At 43.7% G+C, this 24,472-nt stretch overlaps 2 protein-coding genes across 3 annotated transcripts; one reads left to right on the forward strand and one right to left on the reverse strand.

Moving 5' to 3' along the window:
• The first annotated feature begins 450 nt into the window (after positions 1-450).
• LOC136448178 (cilia-and flagella-associated protein 96-like) lies at positions 451-10,104 on the forward strand. 2 transcript variants are annotated; one of them, XM_066447358.1, is made up of 7 exons: positions 451-960; positions 1,363-1,582; positions 2,494-2,631; positions 3,310-3,385; positions 4,645-4,824; positions 7,046-7,218; positions 8,842-10,104. In XM_066447358.1, the coding sequence occupies exons 1-7, from the start codon at positions 867-869 to the stop codon at positions 8,954-8,956; spliced, it is 996 nt and encodes a 331-aa protein (XP_066303455.1). In that variant the 5' UTR covers positions 451-866; the 3' UTR covers positions 8,957-10,104. The 2 variants fall into 2 exon arrangements, with proteins under 2 accessions (XP_066303455.1, XP_066303456.1); XM_066447359.1 differs by lacking the exon at positions 4,645-4,824.
• A 1,239-nt stretch (positions 10,105-11,343) lies between these two features.
• LOC136448640 (uncharacterized) lies at positions 11,344-23,037 on the reverse strand. Its single transcript, XM_066448278.1, has 15 exons — positions 22,179-23,037; positions 20,781-21,881; positions 19,879-20,262; positions 19,119-19,235; positions 18,363-18,624; positions 18,044-18,195; positions 17,537-17,758; positions 16,408-16,596; positions 15,956-16,251; positions 15,801-15,845; positions 15,573-15,682; positions 14,782-14,969; positions 14,018-14,335; positions 13,555-13,687; positions 11,344-13,031 (listed from the first exon to the last, which is right to left on the reverse strand). The coding sequence occupies exons 1-15, from the start codon at positions 22,459-22,461 to the stop codon at positions 12,656-12,658; spliced, it is 4,176 nt and encodes a 1,391-aa protein (XP_066304375.1). The 5' UTR covers positions 22,462-23,037; the 3' UTR covers positions 11,344-12,655.
• Positions 23,038-24,472: the final 1,435 nt, after the last annotated feature.

Genomic DNA, 24,472 nt, shown 5'->3' on the forward strand with positions numbered 1-24,472 from the left:
CGGGTTCGTACGTTTCCGTCGGTACGGTCAAACTTTTCCCGTTAAAACGCTAATCATGACAATTTTCGAGTTTATTTCTCTTCTTATAAAATATCAATGGCAGAAAATGTGATGTTAGGTATAAAAATGTAGGAATTTGTATTTTCACGGTGAGAAATGTCAAACTCGTACCCAGGTTTTCACAGAGTGCCCTGGGTCTAAGAATGACCCCATGACCCCAACCCGCTCCGCTTCCCCCGTTGCCAGGCAATGGCCTGTACCAAATAGAAAGACAAATATGACTGGGAATTCATTATAACAGTATTTTGTCATAATGCTCATAAAAACATCATACATATCCCTCAATAAACTATATATATTACACTTTTACATAAAATGATCACATTATTTCAGTAAAAATCTCATTTTTCGAAGTTTTTATCAAGCTGGCCTCCTGTTTATGAATGCGCTCGCCCACCGCCATAGAGGCGTGGACAACAGTAACAAACAAGGGACAACGCTTCGGCAACTTTAGCCCATCTTAGGAGTAAATTTCCCGCGCTAAAATAGCATTTCCCCAGACATTTGAAGATATTATGGTCCCCTAAGTCGGCGGGAGCTCTTTGGGACTTCAACGTTGGGACTTTGTCAAGTTTAAGTGTAGTTTGGAGGTTGCGAGGCGAATGCCAGAGCGGAATTTGCAACTAGGACACCTCGAAGGAATCTTTTTTTGCATCTTAATAATTTATCCCAGCTGTTGTGACAACACCCCTGGGTTGTTGTTTACTATTACCTTCTCTGTTGGGCGTATTTTCTGGACCGAAACTCCGATATTCGGCAGCGTTTTTACCAGCTGAAGAGGAAGAAACACAGAAGAAGCAGCCAAGATGCCGGACACGGGGAAGACGGACATGGAGCGGCTGGGCATCTTTCAGGAGATGGGGTACACCACCATCGGGGACAAGTACAAGCTGCCCAAAAGTCAGTACAAACAAAAGCGTTCTTATCATTTCATGTTGTTGTCACACTTTTCTATATTTTCGTTATAATGATAGAATAAAATTCATTATTAAGGGTCAAAAACGTTTTATGAACATAATTCTTAAAGATAATTTTTGTTTGTTGCCAGGTTTTTCTATATTTTTGGTTATTTTGATAGTATGATACATTACCCTTCACTTACCATAAGGGACAAGTCCAAGCTGCCCAAAGGTCAGTAAAAACAAAAAGCTAAGCTATTGTAATTTTTTGATGTTGCCAGACTTTTCAACATTTTGTTATCATAATGGATTGCAGACAGTAAGGCCCTGATGGCTTTCTTCATTCCTCCTGCAAAAAAGTTTGGTTATTTCCATAACGTCCCTCTTTGCATCCTCCGTCTAGTGAACTTTAACGACGCGGCGGGAAAAGGCAAGCAGATGTTGCCCGGCGGGAGTAAGACGCGGACGGCGCGGCAGGACGGCTACTTCGACAAAGCGTTTAACCGCGTCATGGAGGCAGAGGCATACAGCGACCCCATCAAGCTGCGCCGGCAGAACCGACTCAAGGAGGCCAAGAAGAACCTGGGCAAGCCCTTCCTGCCAAGCAACGGGGATAAGAAACCGTGAGTCTCCTTTAAGACGTCATGTCTGGAACATTATGAGAAATAAACCCAACCCAAGAAATTTCACTCACTGAATCATTTTCAACCGAATCACTTGGTCTTCATCAGTCTTCCTATGTTCTTAACCAACTCAGATGAACTTTCATGCTGATGTCTGGAACATTGTATGTGTTTTGTTTTTTTGGTGGATACCATAATCTCCAAGCAGATGTAAGGATCCAGCTCATTGGTGTTTTACGCCTGTTTTTCCAATATGGTGCTCTTTTTCCAGTGTTCTCGCCAGGCCTTTTCAGCATAGGGGCCCCCTATGCTGTGATTTGGACCCCCTATGCTGTGGTCTGGACCCCTATGCTGTGTTTCAACCAGCATAGGGGTGTTTCTTTCTGGGACAAACCTTGTGACCCTTCATAAATCTTATAAAAACTTCATATTTGGCTTTAGAATGAGGCTGTAACAGAGGAAAAACTTTACTTCACAAATTTATCCCTCAAAATGCAGGAAATAGTGTCTCATTGGGTTATGAATTCAAAAATTTTCCGGGGGAACAAGCCGGACTCCCTACTCTTCGTAGCTTGCGCCGGGTAAAGTTGGCCTTCTGTACCTGACCCCTATGCTGTGAAAAAATTCTGGCGAGAACACTGTTTTCTAGTATTGTATTTCATGGATGGTGACGAAACGTAAAAAAGTGCAATACTAGAAAAGAGTACCAATGTTGCGAAACAGGTGTTAAAGACTAAGAATGAGCGGATCTTGACATCTGCTTGGAGATTAGATATCTGTAGTTTTTAATCGCAGGTTGGAGTCTTGATTCCTGTTGGCATTCTGAGCTCCAATCAGCACATTTAACCCAACAGGATGATGATGTAATAGCCCTCACTGTGTTTGTTCATTTGTTTGTTGTGTTATCGCAGCTCTGGCCTTGGGAATGCTTACGGGACGTTCGCCGGGCCTGTCGGCGCCTTCTCTCCCGTGGCCCGCCCGAGGAAAGCGTACGTGACGCCAGGGAAAAACGTGCTGACGAACCCGCCGAAAAACGGAACAGGCTACGGGTAAGCACAAATGTTTACACTGCTGTGCTGTGAGATGGACAGACAGAGCTGATATTGTCTAATTCTTAGCTTTAGTACATCAGCTATCGTTACGCCAAATAACAGTTACTGAAGCGACTGAATATGATTTTTGAAACGGTCTGACATTTCCATAGTCTGACCAGACCTGCTGTACGACAGATCTTGCTCAGAGTCACTGACGAAAAGTAGTGGATGCTACTTGAAACGTCTGACCGTTTCCAAAATCATTTCCGGTTGCTCGAGTAACTATTATTTGGCATATCATATTACTTGGATGTCTAGGTCAGCTGTTACCAGCGAAAGCTGCCTGGGCTGACCCAGTGTAATGATTTGTCTCATTGTCAATAAATACCAAATACCAAATACCTTCATCGGCATATCAGCTATCGTTTGTTTTGTACAAAGTACAAAGAGTGTTTTTTTTTAGATATTGTCCATTTGGACTTATAGCTGCTGATGTGATGTTGGGGGAAGGTCACATGTTCTAGATGTAAAAAATTGTCATGTGAACTGCCACCTAAAACTTTGAAGAGTTTCGGTTAACATTGTTGTGTTTACAAGTTCGGCTGTTTGCAAGTATCTGCCATGTTTGTGTGATATGGTTACGCTGTTGCTTGACCTTTGCCCAGTTTTTTAACTTTGCCCTGTGTTCCTCAGGTATCCCAACGTGACCCTGGGGAAGTCGGCGCCCTACGCCCCAGACCCGTTCGAACGGGCCAAGGACATCAGAAATGTGAGCTAAACTACGTTACCGTCTGAAGTAAAGACTCGAACTGCAGGGCTCAGAATCCTTTTTTTTTCCTTAAAAATAACCTCCTCCCTGATTCCTTGCCCTATTACTCTCCAAGCAGAGGTAAGGTCCGGCGTATTTTCGACCTATTTTTGACATATTTTTGAAGTATTTCATAGTCTTTATTCTTGTGCATTTTTTTTGTTGGGTACTAAGGGTAGGAAGACCCAACAAAAACTGCACAAGTAGAAATACGTCAAAAATATGTCGAAAATATGTAAATAATGAAATACAGCGAAAATACTTAAAAAATTCCCCAGGCCTTACCTCTGTCTGCTTCCCCTATAGCCAATAGGAATGTGGTGCCAAACAGCTACATTAGCAGACTGAGACTGAGGGTTATAAAAGTTGTCCAAAAATGTTATTCGCAGTGTGGTGAAACTTTCCTGCAAATGCCCGAGCCTTTGTTCATGTCCTGCTAAAACAAGGCAAGTTTCAGACCCGGGGTGTTTAATGAGCCCTGTATTGGGAAGGAAACGTGCTTGTTGGGGAGGAAAAAAATAGGTTACACGGTCCGTCCGTTCATCACAGAAGGTTGATGTGTTTTAGGAAGCTTAAAATGACAGATTTGACAGCAAAAATGACAGATTTAACAGCAAAAATGACAGATTTAACAGCAAAAATGACAGATTTAACAGCAAAAATGACAGATTTAACAGCAAAAATGACAGATTTAACAGCAAAAATGACAGATTTAACAGCAAAAATGACAGATTTAACAGCAAAAATGACAGATTTAACAGCAAAAATGACAGATTTAACAGCAAAAATGACAGATTTAACAGCAAAAATGACAGATTTAACAGCAAAAATGACAGATTTAACAGCAAAAATGACAGATTTAACAGCAAAAATGACAGATTTAACAGCAAAAATGACAGATTTAACAGCAAAAATGACAGATTTAACAGCAAAAATGACAGATTTAACAGCAAGAATGACAGATTTAACAGCAAAAATGACAGATTTAACAGCAAGAATGACAGATTTAACAGCAAAAATGACAGATTTAACAGCAAGAATGACAGATTTAACAGCAAAAATGACAGATTTAACAGCAAAAATAACAGATTTAACAGCAAAAATAACAACATTTGCTCCCAAACAATGATTGGGAAAAAAAAAAGAATTAAAGCTGGAGACAACCAGAAAAAAACCTGCTCCTGCGGTGAAATTTATATCATTACTCCCTCCCCCCCCAGCGAGAAATGGATGGCTCCAAGAAGCTGATGAAGGGTTCTGCGTTCCGGCTGAACCTGGCGCCGAAGGATTACTTCGACGGGAACCCGTACCGCTCCGACCGACCGCTCCCGCCCTCCAAGAAGATGCCCAGCGGAAAGAGAGACTTCAAACCCTTCAAGCCCAGCTCCCCCGCAAAGAGGGTGGGTTCTTTATTCCTCTTCTCCAACCCTTCAAGCCCAGCTCCCCCGCAAAGAGGGTGGGTTCTTTAATTTATTTCTCTTCTCAAACCGTTCAAGCCCAGCTCCCCCGCAAAGAGGGTGGGTTCTTTATTCCTCTTCTCAAACCGTTCAAGCCCAGCTCCCCCGCAAAGAGGGTGGGTTCTTTATTTCTCTTCACAAACCGTTCAAGCCCAGCTCCCCCGCAAAGAGGGTGGGTTCTTTATTCCTCTTCTCAAACCGTTCAAGCCCAGCTCCCCCGCAAAGAGGGTGGGTTCTTTATTCCTCTTCTCAAACCGTTCAAGCCCAGCTCCCCCGCAAAGAGGGTGGGTTCTTTATTCCTCTTCTCAAACCGTTCAAGCCCAGCTCCCACGCAAAGAGGGTGGGTTCTTTATTCCTCTTCTCAAACCGTTCAAGCCCAGCTCCCCCGCAAAGAGGGTGGGTTCTTTATTCCTCTTCTCAAACTGTTCAAGCCCGGCTCCCCCGCAAAGAGGGTGGGTTCTTTATTCCTCTTCTCAAACCGTTCAAGCCCAGCTCCCCCGCAAAGAGGGTGGGTTCTTTATTCCTCTTCTCAAACCGTTCAAGCCCAGCTCCCCCGCAAAGAGGGTGGGTTCTTTATTCCTCTTCTCAAACCCTTCAAGCCCAGCTCCCCCGCAAAGAGGGTGGGTTCTTTAATTTATTCCTCTTCTAAAACCGTTCAAGCCCAGCTCCCCAGCAAAGAGGGTGGGTTCTTTATTCCTCTTCTCAAACCGTTCAAGCCCAGCTCCCCCGCAAAGAGGGTGGGTTCTTTATTCCTCTTCTCAAACCGTTCAAGCCCAGCTCCCCCGCAAAGAGGGTGGGTTCTTTATTCCTCTTCTCAAACCGTTCAAGCCCAGCTCTCCCGCAAAGAGGGTGGGTTCTTTATTCCTCTTCTCAAACCGTTCAAGCCCAGCTCCCCAGCAAAGAGGGTGGGTTCTTTATTTCTCTTCTCAAACCGTTCAAGCCCAGCTCCCACGCAAAGAGGGTGGGTTCTTTATTTCTCTTCTCAAACCGTTCAAGCCCAGCTCCCCTGCAAAGAGGGTGGGTTCTTTAATTTATTCCTCTTCTCAAACTGTTCAAGCCCAGCTCCCCCGCAAAGAGGGTGGGTTCTTTATTCCTCTTCTCAAACCGTTCAAGCCCAGCTCCCACGCAAAGAGGGTGGGTTCTTTATTCCTCTTCTCAAACCGTTCAAGCCCAGCTCCCCCGCAAAGAGGGTGGGTTCTTTATTTCTCTTCTCAAACCGTTCAAGCCCAGCTCCCACGCAAAGAGGGTGGGTTCTTTATTTCTCTTCTCAAACCGTTCAAGCCCAGCTCCCACGCAAAGAGGGTGGGTTCTTTATTTCTCTTCTCAAACCGTTCAAGCCCAGCTCCCCCGCAAAGAGGGTGGGTTCTTTATTTCTCTTCTCAAACCGTTCAAGCCCAGCTCCCACGCAAAGAGGGTGGGTTCTTTATTTCTCTTCTCAAACCGTTCAAGCCCAGCTCCCCCGCAAAGAGGGTGGGTTCTTTATTCCTCTTCTCAAACCGTTCAAGCCCAGCTCACCCGCAAAGAGGGTGGGTTCTTTATTTCTCTTCTCAAACCGTTCAAGCCCAGCTCCCCCGCAAAGAGGGTGGGTTCTTTATTTCTCTTCTCAAACCGCTCTCCCCCGCAAAGAGGGTGGGTTCTTTATCTCTTTATTGAGCTTCTCCATTTACAAAATCGAGGGGGGGGACAATTTATTTATTTATTTATTGATCTTTAGGGTGGTCCCTTCAGTTAACAATGTAACTGATTTCCAAGGGAGCACTTACATTACATGACAAATCATAACAAATCAGGATACAAAATGATGAATTAACATAAACTTAATGAGTAATCAATTCACAGTCATTGAATCAATCAATACAGGTGATTACTCACCTCTTCTAGTTGTCTCCCCTCAACTTGCAAAGCACATAAGAAAATACTAAGAAAAAAACTATTATGATGCAGAAATATACTGTAAATATAACATAATCAAGTACAAAACAGTATTATGGGGTTTTGATTCTCTTTCAAGTGCGGGCCAGTTACATGACTTAAAGAGAAGCTAGGATGAAGTACTTGTCAGGGCTTGAAGGGCATACATTTTACATATTACATTCTTGGTACTCCTTCAAAGCTGAAGACATCAGTGATACGGTATCTAACTCATGATGTATTCCCATCCCAGGTCGCTGGCATGAAGGCCGGGACCTTTGACCCTTACCCTTCGCACTCCAACGACCCCTACGTGGTGAAACAGAAGCGCGCCGTCACCACGAACAAGGAAGGGAAGATCTTCCACCCGTCCCCCGGCCCCAAGACTGCGCCCACCAACTCCGTCATGGAGTCCAACGTCATCAAGTAAGTTAACAGCCAGTCCTGCACCTAGTCCCTTGACCTCCAGATCGTCGGGGGACAAGGTAGACATGAAGATAGTTGAGAACTGTCTCCAGACTTGTCTGTCTCTAATATGCGCACTACTAAGGCGGTAAATAGTAAGGTCAACCTCAAGCCAACCGTAACACACTCACGCCACATCCTCAGAAAAGACACTGTCGCCGCAAGTTCCCGTTCAGAACTTTATTCAAGCCCACATCCAGACTAAGTTTCGCTGAATAAGCCCAAGTGCAACGTGTCCTGTCTTATATGCGCACTACAGTCCTTAGCACTGGACATTAAGCAGTCATCCACTGTAACGTTGGGTAACATAAATTCGTGGGGTACTTAAATTCGGGATTTTTCGAAAACGGGGTATTTAGGGATATGTGCTAGATGCAACATCAGTAATACCGCTAGAAATGCAAACTTGACAGACTAACGCATTCAGAACACTGTCTGAAAAGCTTTGATAACCATGCATTAGAAGTTGGCGACGTCAAAAACTCTCCGTCCCTTATTGACAGAGTCTGGGGGCTTCGTGGGAGACTCACACTGCACGGTTGTTCGCTGGTTTACAAGACAAATGTCACATCCCCTGCCTGCTAAACACAATTATTTACAAGACAACTTATTACAATCTCTTTTGCTAACCTGCAACTGGATTCTAAGTGTGATCAATCATCAAAACTCCTCTTTGTTGCTACAACCTACGGCACGTGTATTTTCCCGCCGCCATATTGTTACCCAGAATCATGTCGTCAAGCAGACGACAAAAGGTTTGTGAGGAACACTTTTTTGTCTAAATGTTGCGTGTGATAGTGGACTGAAGACGATATTTTCCTCAAAGTTTACTCCTAACACAACAAGGAACACATGGACATAGTAGTATAACCATTGCTACGGCATCCAGCTAACTTGCCATGAATAATGTACACGTTGCCATGACGGTGGGGATCGACTTTGAGTGACGTTCTACTGACTCAACAAACGGGATGTTAGCAAAGGCCTGATGTGTGCGGTGCGGCCGTTTTTTCGTGTATTTTTTTTACTTGGACACGTCTATATCCATAGCACTCTCCTCAAGCCAAGGATGGAACGAATAGCTGCTGTATAAAATGTGATTAGCGGTAAGATATTCAAGACGAATCTTCTCTCCCGAATTAATGTGCACCCCTGTCCGACAGCACCATCATTGTGCGTGCGGCGGACGGTAGTTTCAAGTTGAAATATTATGGTGTCAGCACGACTAGAGACAAAATCTACCATATATATGATTAGTGCAAAGATAGTACATGATACTGACAGAATAATAGAAAAAAAGGATGGTTTATTGTTCTGCTAGATTGATTTCAGTCAACCATTATCGGAAAAATCCCGAATTTATGTTACCCAACGTTACAAGTTTTTTTTTCATTGTTTCACTGTTCATTGTACTTGTCTAAATTAGTCACCAAGGGGAATTTCCCTGGTACAATGAACCTCAGGCTGCAATAACTGTGCATAGCATCTGTCTTCTCTGTCACGACCAGTGGAAGAATAGTTTTCTAAACTGGTTCCAGATCACTTTTTCTTTCACCCCGCTGATTCATGTTTGTTTGTTTGCAGGCGGTTGAACACGAGTAACTACCGCCAGCTGGCTGCCCAAGGTTACACGTCCTTCCCCTCCATGATGCAGACGAGGATGCAAACGGCTCCCGGCGTCATCACCTCTGCCGCGTAAACCCCGGCATAACCTCAGAGGGTGTGGAGGGGGTTACCATGTCTCACATTTTGTGCAAATTCTCACAGCCTTCAGTACTTGTCTCTGGTGATGCAGTAAAAATTTATACAGAATAAAATTCTGACATTACATAATCTTAGCAGGATCATAATTCTAGAAAACCCCATCCACACCCTACTTTTAGAGGATGTGAAAGGGGGTTACAAGTGATCATGTTCAGTGAAATTTGTCTTCGCCTGTAGGCTGGTAGGCCAGCACTTGCAGTGAAAAAGTTCCAGAAATTAAATTGTTCTGTCAGAAAGTTTGCACGATTACTGCACCAATAAACCCCCATCCACACCCTCAAAGTGTCTTACTTATATCCTATTTTTGCCAGGTCTATATTGGATCCTTGTTTGGTGTACAACAAAAGTTATCGTTTTCAAATAAACTTTCAATTTCGCATGTGATGTTACATATCTTTTGATAATATTCTCATCTGGAGGATTTGAGTTAAGATTAATATTTCAGGAATTCAGCGAAAATGGTACATTTTGTATTTTCTGCATTTGTGGATAGCATATCTCTTCTGGTACATAAATATTCTGATATTCTTATTATAACCTGTAAGAAAATTCTCTATTTTGTAATCCAGGCATTTGGCTGCTAATAGATACTAACTTTTTACATATGACACCTTCCAGTCCAAAACAGTTAGCTCAATTCAGATATGCACTAAAATATCAGTGTCTGTATATGGGGTTTAGGACTTAAGGATACTTAACATTATCTACTACATACCCATGGGTCTGTACCCCTATGGTAGCCTCTTGATGTGTTAATAGTACAATAATTATATGTGTTATCGGTGCCATTTTATCAGGGGTGACTATGTTGTAATTATCAATAAGAGAAGAGAATTTTAAAGTTTAAAATAATGTAAACTTCTAAGGTGTACATGTCATTTGTTAAAAAGCGAATCATCATCATTTAACAGACTTGTTAAACATATCACTGTTGCATGGAGATGTACATTTTCGTATGGATACTAAGTCTGAAAGATTTATACTTCGTTTTAACGTTAACACGTCGTGCTGTGAAACACTTCTGCGGAGAGACTGGTCAGCTGGAATATCATGTATATATGACAATAAAGTTCTTTTAGACAACTTCTGAGATATTTCCTTCATTGTAAACGTCTGGATACAAGTGAATCTGTGCCATATTGCCACCCATACGTGATATGTAGTTGTAAGCAAGCATGGTAGTACAACAGTTCTGATGAATTCCAACATTTATGTCCACATGAACTGCAATGTGGAATAACCAAGAGTGGTTAGTAACTGGTAGCAGTAAAAAAAACACAAGAAATCAGAGATCTCATATCTCCGTGAAAGAGTTTTAATGTGTAACGTTACATTTCAAAAAATACTATATAGACAGTACATAGCCGTAAATGGCGGAAATGTCATACTTGAGACCTGCGGCCTAAACATACACACACACAAACACCGTCAGTAAGCTATGAAACGCAGTAATAACAGACAACCAATTTTTGCGTTGCATTTTATTCAAAACTCAAGCTTTTTAACAATTTTCAAATATTGGCTGGAACGAATGCACTAATAGAATCAGACAAGCCCCTGCAAAGACCTGTATGCACATACACGACCATACATGTGTGTTCGTTCTTGTTCAACACAGTTTTGTCACCTTCATCATGTATGGAATCAGGGTTATCAAAACTTACAATATTGTTGCTGCACGATATAAGGATACAGGATACGATAAGTGTGAGGACCCGCATTGTAAGGACACCTACATCGGTGAAACTAGCCAGCCCTTGAGGACAAGATATAAACAACACTGCAGAGCGAGCAACAGTGGTTTTTCTTCTGCTATTTGGCATCATCTGAACAGACATAACGGACATTCGTTCCAGCTTGACTCTACGGACATCTTAGATAGGGAATCGCGATGGTATGAACGTGGCGTCAAAGAAGCAGTGTATGAAAGGATCCATCGACCATCACTTAACCGGAAAGGGGGCCTTCGGATCGAACTTTCCAGTACATGGGACAGTGCTTTGAAACGTATTTGATTATCTATTATAGGTCTGTTTTTTTGGAATTTAATGTTTTCTAAGCCGCTTTTACATACCTTGTATTGTAGAACGAACATCTATTTATATCTGAACATTTTAGAACGCTTTGTCGTTACCTTTTGTTTATTTAGAACTTAGGAATTAACATTCTTTACGCATCCGAAAGTAAACTTCTCGTTGAAAAAGGGCAGTCGGATGGACGCCCGAAACGTCCGATTTTATCGAAATTTATCCAGATGTAAAGTTTAAATTATACTACTCTATTTGCTTACCTGGATGTTTAACATTCATAAACGTATGTTGCTGCAACAGTTATGAAATGATATCTAATATCAGTTACCCGAAAAAATGATTTTAAGTCACACACAAGTTCCGGTTATACCGGTAATAATGACACACAGTTTGATATAACATCCTAATGATACATAAGTCAAGTCATAATCCTACCCAGATCAAGAAACAGTAATTATACATATATATATGTATATATATTTATACATATATATATATACATCTATTATGTAACAGCTGGATGTTTTTGTCATTTTCGCAGGACTAGCCATTTGTACTAGCCGCCGGCTAGTTAGGCAGCCCTGGCTGTAGCTGTACAAGTACGTCCTTTCAAGCTGAACCGATAGATAAAAGTACATAAAGTTGTACAGTTTTAATAGCTCTAGGTAGTGCTTGCTACTTAAAATGTCTCACCAATCACGTCTATTCCATGAAGTAACAGCAGATATGACACATATCGATCGACACAAGGGTTTACAGATGAAAAACGCAATGTTTTAGCTTCCGATTTAAGACTTGAGGTACAAGATATTTACGAAAACGTCACTCAGTTTGTCACTATCTATGTTTGGGGTTTCCCCAGGCACACTGAAACGCCTTTAGTCTGCATGTATTTCTTCTTAGATAAATAAATAAATTAGTAAATGATGAATAATAGATCATAAAGTTAAAACTGAAGAAAATACAACATCTTGTCTTTTTCATATTATCCATATAATTAAGGCTTTGCACACGTTATTCACATTCTTACATCTTTAAGACCTAAAAATTCGCCCTTTACAATAGTAGGACAGTCCTGGCTGTACATCTATCCTCTACAGCTGAATCAATTAATAAATAATAAAAAAGGTAAAGCAGGCATCCTCATTGAGGTGAAGCATGATGCTTTTTCAAGTAGCTAGTGGTAGTGCAATGCGGCTTCGCCACGGCTCGCTTTTTTGGCTAAGCACACCGGGTCACCCCTACTCTTCTCGATAAGTGTGTTGGGTTCTTTTACGTGCAGAGGTTTGACGCTTGAGGCTTACGCCCAAAGCTCCCTCATACACGGGGCCGCCGGCTTTACGGCACCATCCGAAATGACGAATGCAATCCCTTACAACATATCCGAGCTCGAGTCGACCACTGAGGTTCGAACGCGGGCCCTTCGGATCCACGGAATTTGATCCAGATGGCGAAGCAGCGGGGTTGCGTTACCGCTTGCGCCACGGGGACAACAAAAGTTAGACTCTGCTTCACCTCAAATGAGGATGCCTGTGTTACCTTTTTACCCAGACTCTGTGATTGTGTTTGGGCGTGTTTACACAGACTGAGTATCCACGCTAGCTTTACTTGCCCAGATACATGGTCATGGGCACGGCCACGGCAACGCTGATGACGTATAGGACAAGGCACAGCCTGTCCAGCACCTTGGCCAGCAGGATGTAATCGGACACGTCCTGCTCGTTCTTCACCGCCTTGGCAAGCTCCTCCACGCTGCGGATCAGGTTACCGAAGGCGGCGTCGAGGCGTGTTGGCGGCGGGGACGGCTGGCGGGTTGCCCCGGAGACATCAGCCGGGCTTTCTGCGTCGACCACCGTCATGCCGTCGGTGGGGGAGATGACGTTGTCCCGCGCAGAGCAAGCCAGATTCCTGCCGGTCAGGCCAGTCTCTCCATCTTCGCTCGCAGCCTCCTTCTTTGTGAGGTCTCCGAGCAGAAGGAACCTGAACAAACATTAACAAGAAGGAAAGATTATGTAGATGCTTCTCACTGATGTCCACATTCGTTTACATCTACTATTGTGGATCGATATATGCATGGTCTAACGTTCAGATCACCCTTTTCATAAGAGATCGGTACGGAATGAAATGTCACTAACAGGATTCAACCAGAAAAATCATCGGAATCTGCCAATAACAGATGAAATTTGAAATGAAGCTACTAATTAGATTGCATGGCATCAAAGCCGACAGGATCTCCCGAAAAGTTTTTTTGTATCACTTTGATCTCAGCCCAATACCATCGAAAAAGATGTCCTCGTTCAAGGTTCAGCCCAAGACCACTTGTCAAATCAACCTCTTAAAAGCAAATCTAACCAAGCAACAGCCAACAAAAGGAAACAAGCCTCAATGTATCGTCACAGTGTTCATGCCATCAAGGTTTCGTCGTAGTGTATTTTCTTTGCTGCATTTTGCTATGAATCAATAATGTAGTAAAACGAGAAATATTGTTACGAGTAGTGCGTACTTTGCCATGTAGCGGAGAAAGAAAGTCTTCGCCATCGGAGACATACTCCCCTCCTTGTCGTGGAGGGTGATGATGCCAATGGTGAAGAAGAGGAAGAGTCCCATCAGCGCCATGCACACGACGATCAGCATGGCTGTAACGTCATTCATAGTAAACAGTTATCGGAATCTTCATCAGAGTGGTCATCACTTTGAAAATGATGTGCATGACCGATGTTTCGCTAACTCTACATTCCTCAGCAGAGTCCATTCAGGATCATTCAGACGCAGAGAAAGGTAGCTTAGAAGTTACCAAATATCGGTCAGGCCGATCACACTCTGGTTGTGATGCCAATCTCATTTTAAAGCTACCAGACCACCTAGAGACCACCAAATGAATCGAATTAAAAGCTACTTTGTTTTCAAATAGTCCAGTAGCAGGAATTAAAGATAAAGAGCAGCACAAATTTCTATATCCATCTTACCGAAGAATGGCAGCGCCCCCTTGACAGGAAGTACCTCCGTGACAAACACGAGAGACACGACCATGGAGAGCAGGATGGTCACCCCGAAGGAGATCCGGTCTCCCCTGTCTACGGGCATGATGAAGGTGATGATCATCAGCACCACCAGGATGACGCAGGGTCCGACAGTCGTGGCGATGTGGAACAGGGGGATCCTCGCCAGATGGACAGCGAAGCACGCCTCCTTGTTGCCTTGTGCGAGGATCCTGTCCTTCCGATACCATTCGCCCTCCGTTTGTGGGGGAGACCAGACGCCACAAGAACTGCCCTCTCCGCATTCTGTGTTCAACAAATCATTCAAACAAATTGTTATCAATTTTGGTTTCTGCCGAAGATTTGACAGCCCTTTGGTTATTGATTGTGCAGATAAATATCCAATTTTGTTCCCGGCTCAGTTTATGAGAAACAAGCCTTAGAAAACTAATGAACAGGCTGCTTATTGACCATGATGACCGCACTGCATCATGTTGCCACCCAGTAAGGTGTGCTAACCTACTAGTATCACATCTTACTCTACATCAGTGCCTGTAAAGCAGAAACTATTTGGGGTTTAGAAATGAAAACGAGTAGGTAACATGTAGAGATGTTAATTAGAACAATTTTAGCATTCTACAATAACCTAAAATAAGTCTGAGAAAATCTTTATTGTAGTGACTTTATATTGAACTTGTAAAATAAAAATTGTTGACATCGATACCATCCCACGACATATTTGTAAAGCCTACCGATGGTTTGCTCAATTGCATAAGATGCAGAGAAACAAATGTGGCATTCCATGGTGTCGGCAGGGAAGAAGAACGGGTCTGCTTCACATATGGTGGTGGTCAGAGTTTCTACCCTCCATGTTACCGTGCCGTCAGTGGTGATCAGCAGCGGTACGTCCTTCGGCAGGCCGCCGTACAAAGGATCCGCACTGGGGAGAAACCAACAACTCGTCATTTCTCTCTGACTAGTCAAGATGGTAGTTTTCCGGCAACCACTGTTTCCTCGTAATGCTACATGAACTGTTTGTTGTGTTGTGTTGTGTTGTGTTGTGTTGTGTTGTGTTGTGTTGTGTTGGACTAACTAAAAGTCGAATCCTGTAATGTTGGGCTGAAAAAAAGTTAGAATATTGTTTCTACTGAAATGATATTTGATGTATGTCTAAATAAGCAAGTTTGATACATAAATCAACGTATGACTGTTCCCACTGTAATCTTAATTGTGTTGCTTAAAAAAGACACTGCGTATATATATCCTTTTCCTTACAAGCTACCTTCTTGGGATGCTGAAAGAACCTTAATTTGCAACTTTCTACCAGCCCGAAGAAACTGTTTACAGAATCTTCTCTTAGGACAAATACCGTCCATTGTGTTTTACTACAAGAAAATAGAATCCTGTAATGTCTGGGACGACAAGATTATTGTTTCTGCCAGTAGAATAATATTTATTACAATTCATCATTTTCCAGAAAAGAGCAGATTTCACAAGATTCAATCTGGATCCAATGATAACAATTTAAGAAGAGGCTACATACTTCTTCTTCAGAGTAAAAGCAGGGGTCCAGATGCTGCTGCCCGGGACGGTGAGGGTCTCGATGTTCCCGTAGTACTTTGCGTCCCACTTCAGCCGGCCGTCCCGCCATGTCTGGAAGGAAACAAAATATGTTTTTCCAGAATTTATAACAATGAAAAAACCAAACCAAAAAGACTTAAATGGAATATTTCTAAAGTGCCTGAATTTAAAAAAAACTGAGTCAACTTACGAAGTCGATGATTACAGAGGCAACCAGCAGCTCCTTCTTTTCGTCCTGAAATAAAAGTCGTAGCCTTGATTAGTTGTGTTTCATTACCGCCTTGAGTTGTCTATTTGTTATGGACCGACAAAGAATTAAAATGTGTTACAGATGCTGAAACTTACCAAGTCAACGATCTGTTCCACAGAGCCATTGAAGCTGATGACGGACCGGGTCGTGTGGTCCTCAGTCTTAGCCTGAGTCCCAGCCTCAGCCTCAGTTCCAGGCTTAGCCTGAGTCCCAGGCTCAGTCCCAGGCTCAGCCTCAGTTCCAGGCTTAGCCTCAGTCCCAGGCTCAGTCACAGCCTCAGTCTCCTGAGTCTTAGTCTGAGTCCCAGACTCACTCTTAGTCTTTGTCTCAGGCGGCTGGTTTGGACTGTACGCATCGAGCAGCTCCTTTGTCAGCCTGCCCCTGATATCCACTAAGAAGGGGAAAGTACATGGTCTTAGTTGAATACAACTTATGTCAAGAGAAGAAATTGCAAATTTTCAGATTGATGATGATTTTGTACCAGTTCTCTGAAATTAGATTTATAACATTCCTATTCTGCACTACCAAAAAACTCTACCACAATCACCTGAACAGCTGGGCTTGTCATATTCCCAGATGCCTCCCTGAGTGCACCTCACGTCGCTGGGGGACCCGGGCGGAAGGGAGTACCCCACGTTACAGGTGTACGCGACCCTTTCCCCCACGCTGTAGAACCTCTTCATGGGGCTCCTGTTGCCGTAGTTTGGTGGACCCAGGTCCCAGCAGCCGGCGGTTTCTGCATTTAATAAGTTAACAAAAGCGATGACAATCATCAAGTTTAAGTTAAACTCATTACTTTCGCACATGGTCAAGGGAAGCGCTCGTGCCAAGCAGCGAATTCGTACGAGGTGAATAATCAACAGAAAACGGTCTATATTTCATGCATTCCAGAAGATAAAACATCTTTAACCAGCACAGACTTAATTAATTCTCGCATGAATACTCTCATGATGTAAAAAATACTGAACCAAAAACATGGAACAGAGTCTGAGAAGAAAGTCATATACTTTTTCTTAAAGGAGTTCTAAACTCCAGAAGGCGGTGTTATTTTTCAATAGATTATGTATCAATTAATACATAATCAGCCGACTTTTTACAGAATTCTGCTTGTGGTTGATTTCACAAGGTGTGTTTTTTAAAACAATATGATACTCATTAAACCCGTGCAGACCCTACCCATGTATTCCCTATGCGTAAACATACATCATTAATCGTGGATATTTTTAGCATAAATGAGGGTGGTTAAGCACAATAAGAAGGCCAATTGTTAATAAGATATAAAAGAACACATAGCAAGACGAGTTTTTTCTTAACCCCCATGATATTCTTGTTATAACTTTTGTCAGGCCTTGTCAGGCACAATGTATTAGGCCATAGGCTGAGGTTGTTTAATTTAATTAATCAGAAAATAGAGGGTCACCTGGGGAATTTGGTAGAATATTGAATGCTTTTTGATGCGCACCGTACTAGTGGGTACTTTATCGTATTTTTACTTCCTAAAATTATCATCTATTGGAAAATAACTTCCCCCTCTGGAGTTTAGGACTCCTTTAAACCCACAATTTTTATTTAAATTTAAATCTGGGAACCAAAAAGATGAATTAGGGAGGCCTCAGACACATTGTGTTGTTCAGAGGATGTTTCCCGTCTTAAGACAGCTAATTGAGACAACTTACTGCACGGAATGACGTCACACTCCTCCTGGCTGCCATCTTCCGTCATGCAAAATGGCCGCTTGAGTCCGGTCGGGTTGCGGCAGTAGTTGTTATCCAGGTTAGCCCAGGGGTACTCGGTCGTGTAGAAACCAGTCTGCGCAGCGGACCACTTCACACAATCTGCCCCGGATGTAGTTTTACTCCATGTACCACGGTAGTTCATGCCGCTGCCATGGTAACAAACTGGGGAAGACAAACGGTCATATATCAGTCATATCATATCAGTTGTATGATGTACAAAATGGTGCAACCCTGAATGCGTGTGCTGAAATAAAACTTCCGTCATGACTAGGAGATACTCTAATGACCAAAAGCTGCCACAGGCTGGTATAGAAATGATACCCAACCATGTAGCGTATTGCTTTACAGTAACTTTCTGATTTGTGAAGTGTATATTCAGGGAATGGTAAGATTTAAGTGACATAACAATCTAAAATGTCTCTGCCAGTGGAAAGTCTTCCTCTTTACCTTCGTTGTTCTTTGTCGCTGGTTCAGGGTTCCAACAGCCGTGTTGTGGAGACGGAAACAAGTCACAGGTGGGGAACTGGTTCTTCATCCGGTCATCAGCCATGTTGAGGACTTCCTCGCACCACGAACGGCACGGTAGCAGTTGTGTGATCCTACAGTATGAAGAACAAATAAATGCATTTTTAGCGCGAACGTTTAAGTTGCAATCTTGAGTATGAATGTCCTGGTGGTAAATGTTAACCATTCAATGTTAAAAAACAATGTAAATTGCCAAAAGCATTGCCACAATGTCCAATCAAACGCAACATGTCTTACTCACATGCACGAGGTCGTGTTGTCTGCATGGCGAGACGAAGTGCAGGAAGCGTTGTTCCCTTCGGAGACAACACATCGCGGGAAGATGACCGTAGAGGCAAATTCCCGGAACTCAGAATGTCGGGTCTCTGCGTTGCTGGTCGCACTGTTGAGCAGCTCCACGGCAGAGGAGTTCCGTATCTCCTCAACCGTCGTCTGGCCCAGCTGATTCGGCACCGTCGCAAGTCTACCGCCGAGGTTGAAATCCGCAGGAGTTGGCAGGCACTCTGAAAATTACAACAATACAGACATTGCATCATTCACATGCTTTTAAACATTGATAGGAAGCACTGTCAAACAAAAAGAAACTAATGGTCGATTAAAAACCCTACCCAACAGGCAAGCAAACAATTTTTTTATAGAAAGCTCGCAAAAATACTTTTTTATGGAACACTTTTTGCCACAGTGACTATTTGATTGCACCATCTACGCATAGGCATCTTCCTGAACTGACCATACGCAAGACGAGGAGTGAAATGATGAATATCGATAAATTTTTCCAGCGTATTTGCCAGCAGTGAGAAGAATATATATTTTTTGAGGAATACTATTTTTCCAGCGTATTTGCCATCAGTGAGAAGAATATATATTCCACGAGCAACTGTATGTACGGTTCTTAACATTGTTAACTGAGGGGACCACCCTAAATATCAATAAATAAATAAATAAATAGATAAATAAACAAACAATCATTATAGCTTAATTTGTGAGCCCAACTCACCACAACCTTCCTCGTCACTCCCGTCTCGACAGTCCGTCCGCCCGTCACACCGCTTCCACGCCAGGATGCAGCCATGTCCGTGTCCGCACCGGAGGTACCCCAGGGGGCAGCGGATTGCTGTATAGGAAAACAGACTGTCAGTTCTGCCCTTCTTCTGTAGGCGGATGTGACGTATTTTGACCTTTGAACTGGTCTTTAGGAAGGCGATAGAACACAAAATTCACATAGAAAATGAATGGGAGAGCGAGAGGGCATGGGAAGGAGCGCGTCCCCGGAAAAATGACGTCATTGCCCGGAGCGCACTCTGATTGGCTGAAGGGCGGTGGCTATATTTGGCCACCATCTCCTGCTCCACCTGCAGGAAAGCACAACTTTAATTTTGAACTACATGTAGTCATCCTCGTTCACCAGGACCCTTCCGCTCCACGTTACATCGCTCGCAGAAAGGGAGCGATGTAACGTGGAGCGGAAGGGTCCTGGTGAACGAGGCTGCATGTAGTGAAAACTGTAGAAGTTAAAGACATGTTCATATATTCATTCCCTTCTGAAAAGGCGGAACATTAGCAGAATAACATGTCAAAATTTCATCCATGGTGCTGATTTCGCATGTTTTGAAGCAGGCATTCCGTTAACTAGAGTTCCTTGTTTGTAAAACTCTTCTTTTTCCATCAATCGGTATGGGCAGAGGCAGGGCAGCAGATTTTGCAGAAGAATAACGGTTAGGTTACTTGGTAATGTGAAACTATTTTACTTGACATACCATAATTGAGCTGGCAGATGAAGTTGTGTGCAGAGGAGCAGGGCGCGTCGTTCCATCCGGTACCGTAGTGGTTCGCGCAGTCTTCTCCTTCTCCTTTGTTGTCAGGTTCCCCCGGCCGCCAGTCTGCGGGTGTGCTGTATGGAGTCCCATCTTCCCACACCCACCCTCCCCCTCCGTTCTGATTGCTCAGGCCGAACCAGAAAGGAGAGATGGGATCCACCGCGTTCTTAAGGGCCCTCAAGAAGTCGTCCGCGTCTTTGTCCTTCGGCATGGCGAGAAGCCCTCCGTCTGCTGCACACACCTGTCTGGCCTGGCTGTAGGTTTTGCCTTGGTTGTACGCCTTGAAGCACGAACCCGCATGTGCGGTGTAGCCAGAAGGACAACCTGCAAAACAAAACAACACGACATCTTTAATAAATTCATAATGTTTTCAGCAAGCCAGTTCACAAGGGCATTCATTTGATAGTACCAAACTGGGTATACTATAAATACTGCAGCAGGCTGGAGAAACTTACCGGGTTGCAACAATGTACTCGATCTAGCTCCATGTCCATATATAAACAGCATATCCATTCATGAGAATGAAAGCTCATACGATATGTACACAGGGAATTCAATTAAGATTAATGTAGGAAGCTGAAATTTTGCATTTACAGAAATCTGTATCTCTCAGGCTTACATTATCATTTTCATCTCTGAATTTCAAACTATTTCTGCTCTAACCTAAAGGCAGAGCAATGTTTGATCATGGAGACAGTTAGATGAAGAGCGGGCATCAGATTCTATAGACACAGGTTGTCTAACATAAGAATTTAGAGTTTTGACTCATTTCCCATCATGGACTGAGAAAAACACAAATTCACCAAATAAAACTGTGTCAAGTTGTTGTTATTAGTACTTACCACTAGTCATAGCTGCCTCCAGAGTTTTGGTTGGCTCCACAGTCGTAGGTGGGTTGGCTGGAGTCGTGGTTGGCTCCACAGTTGTAGGCGGGTTGGCTGGAGTTGTGTTTGGCTCCACAGTCGTGGGTGGGTTGGCAAGAGTCGTGGTTGGCTCCACTGTCGTAGGCGGGTTGGCTGTAGTCGTGGTTGGCTCCACTATCGTAGGCGGGTTGGCTGTAGTCGTGGTTGGCTCCACTGTCGTAGGCGGGTTGGCTGTAGTCGTGGTTGGCTCCACTGTCGTAGGCGGGTTGGCGGGAGTCGTGGTTGGCTCCACAGTCGTAGGCGGGTTGGCTGGGGCCGTGGTTGGCTCCACAGTCGTGGGTGGGTTGGCAGGAGTCGTGGTTGGCCCAGTTGTAGGCGGGTTGGCTGGAGTCGGGGTTGGCTCCACAGTCGTAGGTGGGTTGGCTGGAGTTTTGGTTGGCTCCACAGTCGTGGGTGGGTTGGCAGGAGTTGTGGTTGGCTCCACAGTCGTAGGCGGGTTGGCGGGAGTCGTGGTTGGCTCCACAGTTGTAGGCGGGTTGGCTGGGGTCGTGGTTGGCTCCACAGTCGTAGGTGGGTTGGCGGGAGTTGTGGTTGGCTCCACAGTCGTGGGTGGGTTGGCAGGAGTTGTGGTGGGCTCCACAGTCGTAGGCGGGTTGGCGGGAGTCGTGGTTGGCTCCACAGTCGTAGGTGGGTTGGCGGGAGTTTTGGTTGGCTCCACAGTCGTAGGCGGGTTGGCGGGAGTCGTGGTTGGCTCCACAGTCGTAGGCGGGTTGGCGGGAGTCGTGGTTGGCTCCACAGTCGTAGGCGGGTTGGCGGGAGTCGTGGTTGGCTCCACAGTCGTAGGCGGGTTGGCGGGAGTCGTGGTTGGCTCCACAGTCGTAGGCGGGTTGGCGGGAGTCGTGGTTGGCTCCACAGTCGTAGGTGGGTTGGCGGGAGTTTTGGTTGGCTCCACAGTCGTAGGCGGGTTGGCGGGAGTCGTGGTTGGCTCCACAGTCGTAGGCGGGTTGGCGGGAGTCGTGGTTGGCTCCACAGTCGTAGGCGGGTTGGCGGGAGTCGGGGTTGGCTCCACAGTTGTCCTGGCTATGCATGATGTACAAAATCACAAACAAGCTTGTAGCCGTTCAAATAACAAATGAGTAGAGGATGGACCAGTAAAGAAACTTTCCGTTGGAAGATGTACAAGAAGGATGTTTATGATATCGCAACAATAGGTTTTCAGGTTGATAGATGACCGCACTATCCAAAACCATGTCTGTAATTGTAGTGAGAGATCACAACAATTACAATTGTACTAAAACATAGTATCTAAAAGACAACAACATCCACTTCTGCTTTTGAGTTAATAAATGATAAAATTAATGCAATAGATTCTCCCACCTGGTGAATCCATCCGATCGTACATGTTGCGAGCTGATATAGACACTTTCTCCCCAGCAGAGCAGATCTTGTCTTTCAACCAGCATTCATCGTTGTCGTTGTGCTGAAACGACAGGCATGCCGAGTCGGCACAGCAGGCGTCTGCACAGGCCTGAAGGGTAACAACACCGAGCCTGGCTATGTCCACTCCAGCTCCTGGGCAACCAGTCTGGGGGACGTGGCGAAACGATGACAGTCCACACGTTCCTGAAACGGATGAATGTAGCTTTACCTGACGTATCATCTATTTGAACTATTAAATCAGATGTAATATATTTGTTTATTGACTGACGAATGAATGAATTAATCCGGTACAATCTCCAAACACATAATATGGCATCATTTCCGTGTCAAAATATCGTTTCTTAAACTAGCGAAATTACGTCTACGATATATGTGAAAAGAAATTGCGATATCGTATATCTGCTGACGATAATTAAGGGTCCGTTTTATAACGATATCTTAGCAAAGTGGATTTTGTTTCGTATAACCAAGGAGGTTCTACAAAACCTCCTTGGTCTAACGGAATGTAACGACACTTTTGTTTCGAGACGATATCGTATACGTAACACGATATCGTTTAAACAGTAAAATACGTATATCGTAGACGTGTTTTTGCTATTCTAAGGTACGTTTTTTAATACGACATTTTGACACGGAAATGGTGTCATAGTACTTGTGGCATGACTATAGCTACGTCTGTGAGTTTGGCGCTAAGTAATGAAATTTGAATTATTAATTTGGTTACACCCGCTTCTGACAATGCTTGAAGAGTACTCTTAATACCATATAATCATCGTCATATCAGCCCACATAGTGATTGCTACTAATTGGGCACCATGTCACACGCAACGTTCAGATTCAATCAGAATCGGCACCGCCTTACCGTTCTTAGAGTGACGTTTTTGGGGAAAGAAATATCCAGAATAGATATTTTCTATGTTTCATGAAAAAAGTAAACTTCTAAGGTGCAATATGAAAAAAAAACACTTATAATAATGATGTATTGCGCCGCACGTTGTGTGCAAATGGAGAGACATATGGCACCGGGCTGTTGTTGTTTCCCAGTGCTACTCTCCAAGCAGAGGAGTGGGCCCGGCTGGTTTTTGACGTATTTTTAGACGTCATGACGAAGTAGAAATCCCGACAAAACGTCTAAAAACACGTCAAAAACCAGCCGGGCCCACTCCTCGGCTTGGAGAGTATTTTAGTGCAGCCTCGCGATCTCGTCGGATTCTCAGCGCTTTGTCGTGCTTTCTTCCCTCTCTGTGCCAGGATTACACATTGTCTCGATGTACTTCCTCTCCTGTTAGTAGTTCGGACAGTCCTTGTGGTAGTACCGTACTGCTTCAAGTTGATATTTATAACAGCTGAAAACAGTCTTGATCCGGGGATCTGTCCGTGACGTAGTGTTTGGCCTTGTATCATGTGCCGGCAATGCTGGTGCACAGGACAGTACCACGCCGAAGTTTATCCTGTGAACATTTTGACTTACTTGACTTACTAGTATGTCGGGTGCCATTCTCCGTTTGTCACCCGAACATGGGAACGGCACTGGACAAACAAGGAACTCTACGAGCATTTTACAGTATAGTAAATCACTGTCTTACTGCTTAAAAGTTGTTGCTGGACACGTAATAGATTCGAAAAAATACTTTCTTCCAGTCTTGCCTTTAACTCCAAATCCATGAATGCCCGGACCATTTTAAAGTTGGCACCATGACTCAGCTCTGTAGCAGTGCCGGATATTACACCCCTCTGGTTAACATTTCTTCCAAAATCATAGCTGCATTTACTTCTGTTGGTGCAATTTCCATAAACAACATTTCTAACAAATTGATTTTTGTTTAACGTTGTGTTAGCTCTCTCGAAGATGGTTATTGTTATGTGTTAACGAAGTTTGAAAACAGTATGTTACAACATGCAAGGCATTTGAAGGTTAGGAATCACGAGTATTGTTTCTGGATTGTTGAAGTTTGTGTGCGTTTAAGCGAATTCAAACCCTGATTTTAACCCGATTTCATTCCATTCTGCTTTGTTATTATGACATCATGTCAAATATATTATATAATGTTTATGTTATCTAAGTTACTCCGGTTTTATATCAATTTGTATTTTCGCCCATTGTCTTGTTATTTCTTGCAACCTTGTTTTGTTATTTCTTGCTACCTTGTTTGGATTTTACGTAAACAACTTTGTTTTGGGGATTTCCCTCCAGGGCTCATTGAAAATCGCCAGCTGGCGAGATGATTCCC

Source organism: Branchiostoma lanceolatum, chromosome 14 (genome assembly GCF_035083965.1).
Source record: "Branchiostoma lanceolatum isolate klBraLanc5 chromosome 14, klBraLanc5.hap2, whole genome shotgun sequence".
NCBI lineage: Eukaryota > Metazoa > Chordata > Leptocardii > Amphioxiformes > Branchiostomatidae > Branchiostoma > Branchiostoma lanceolatum.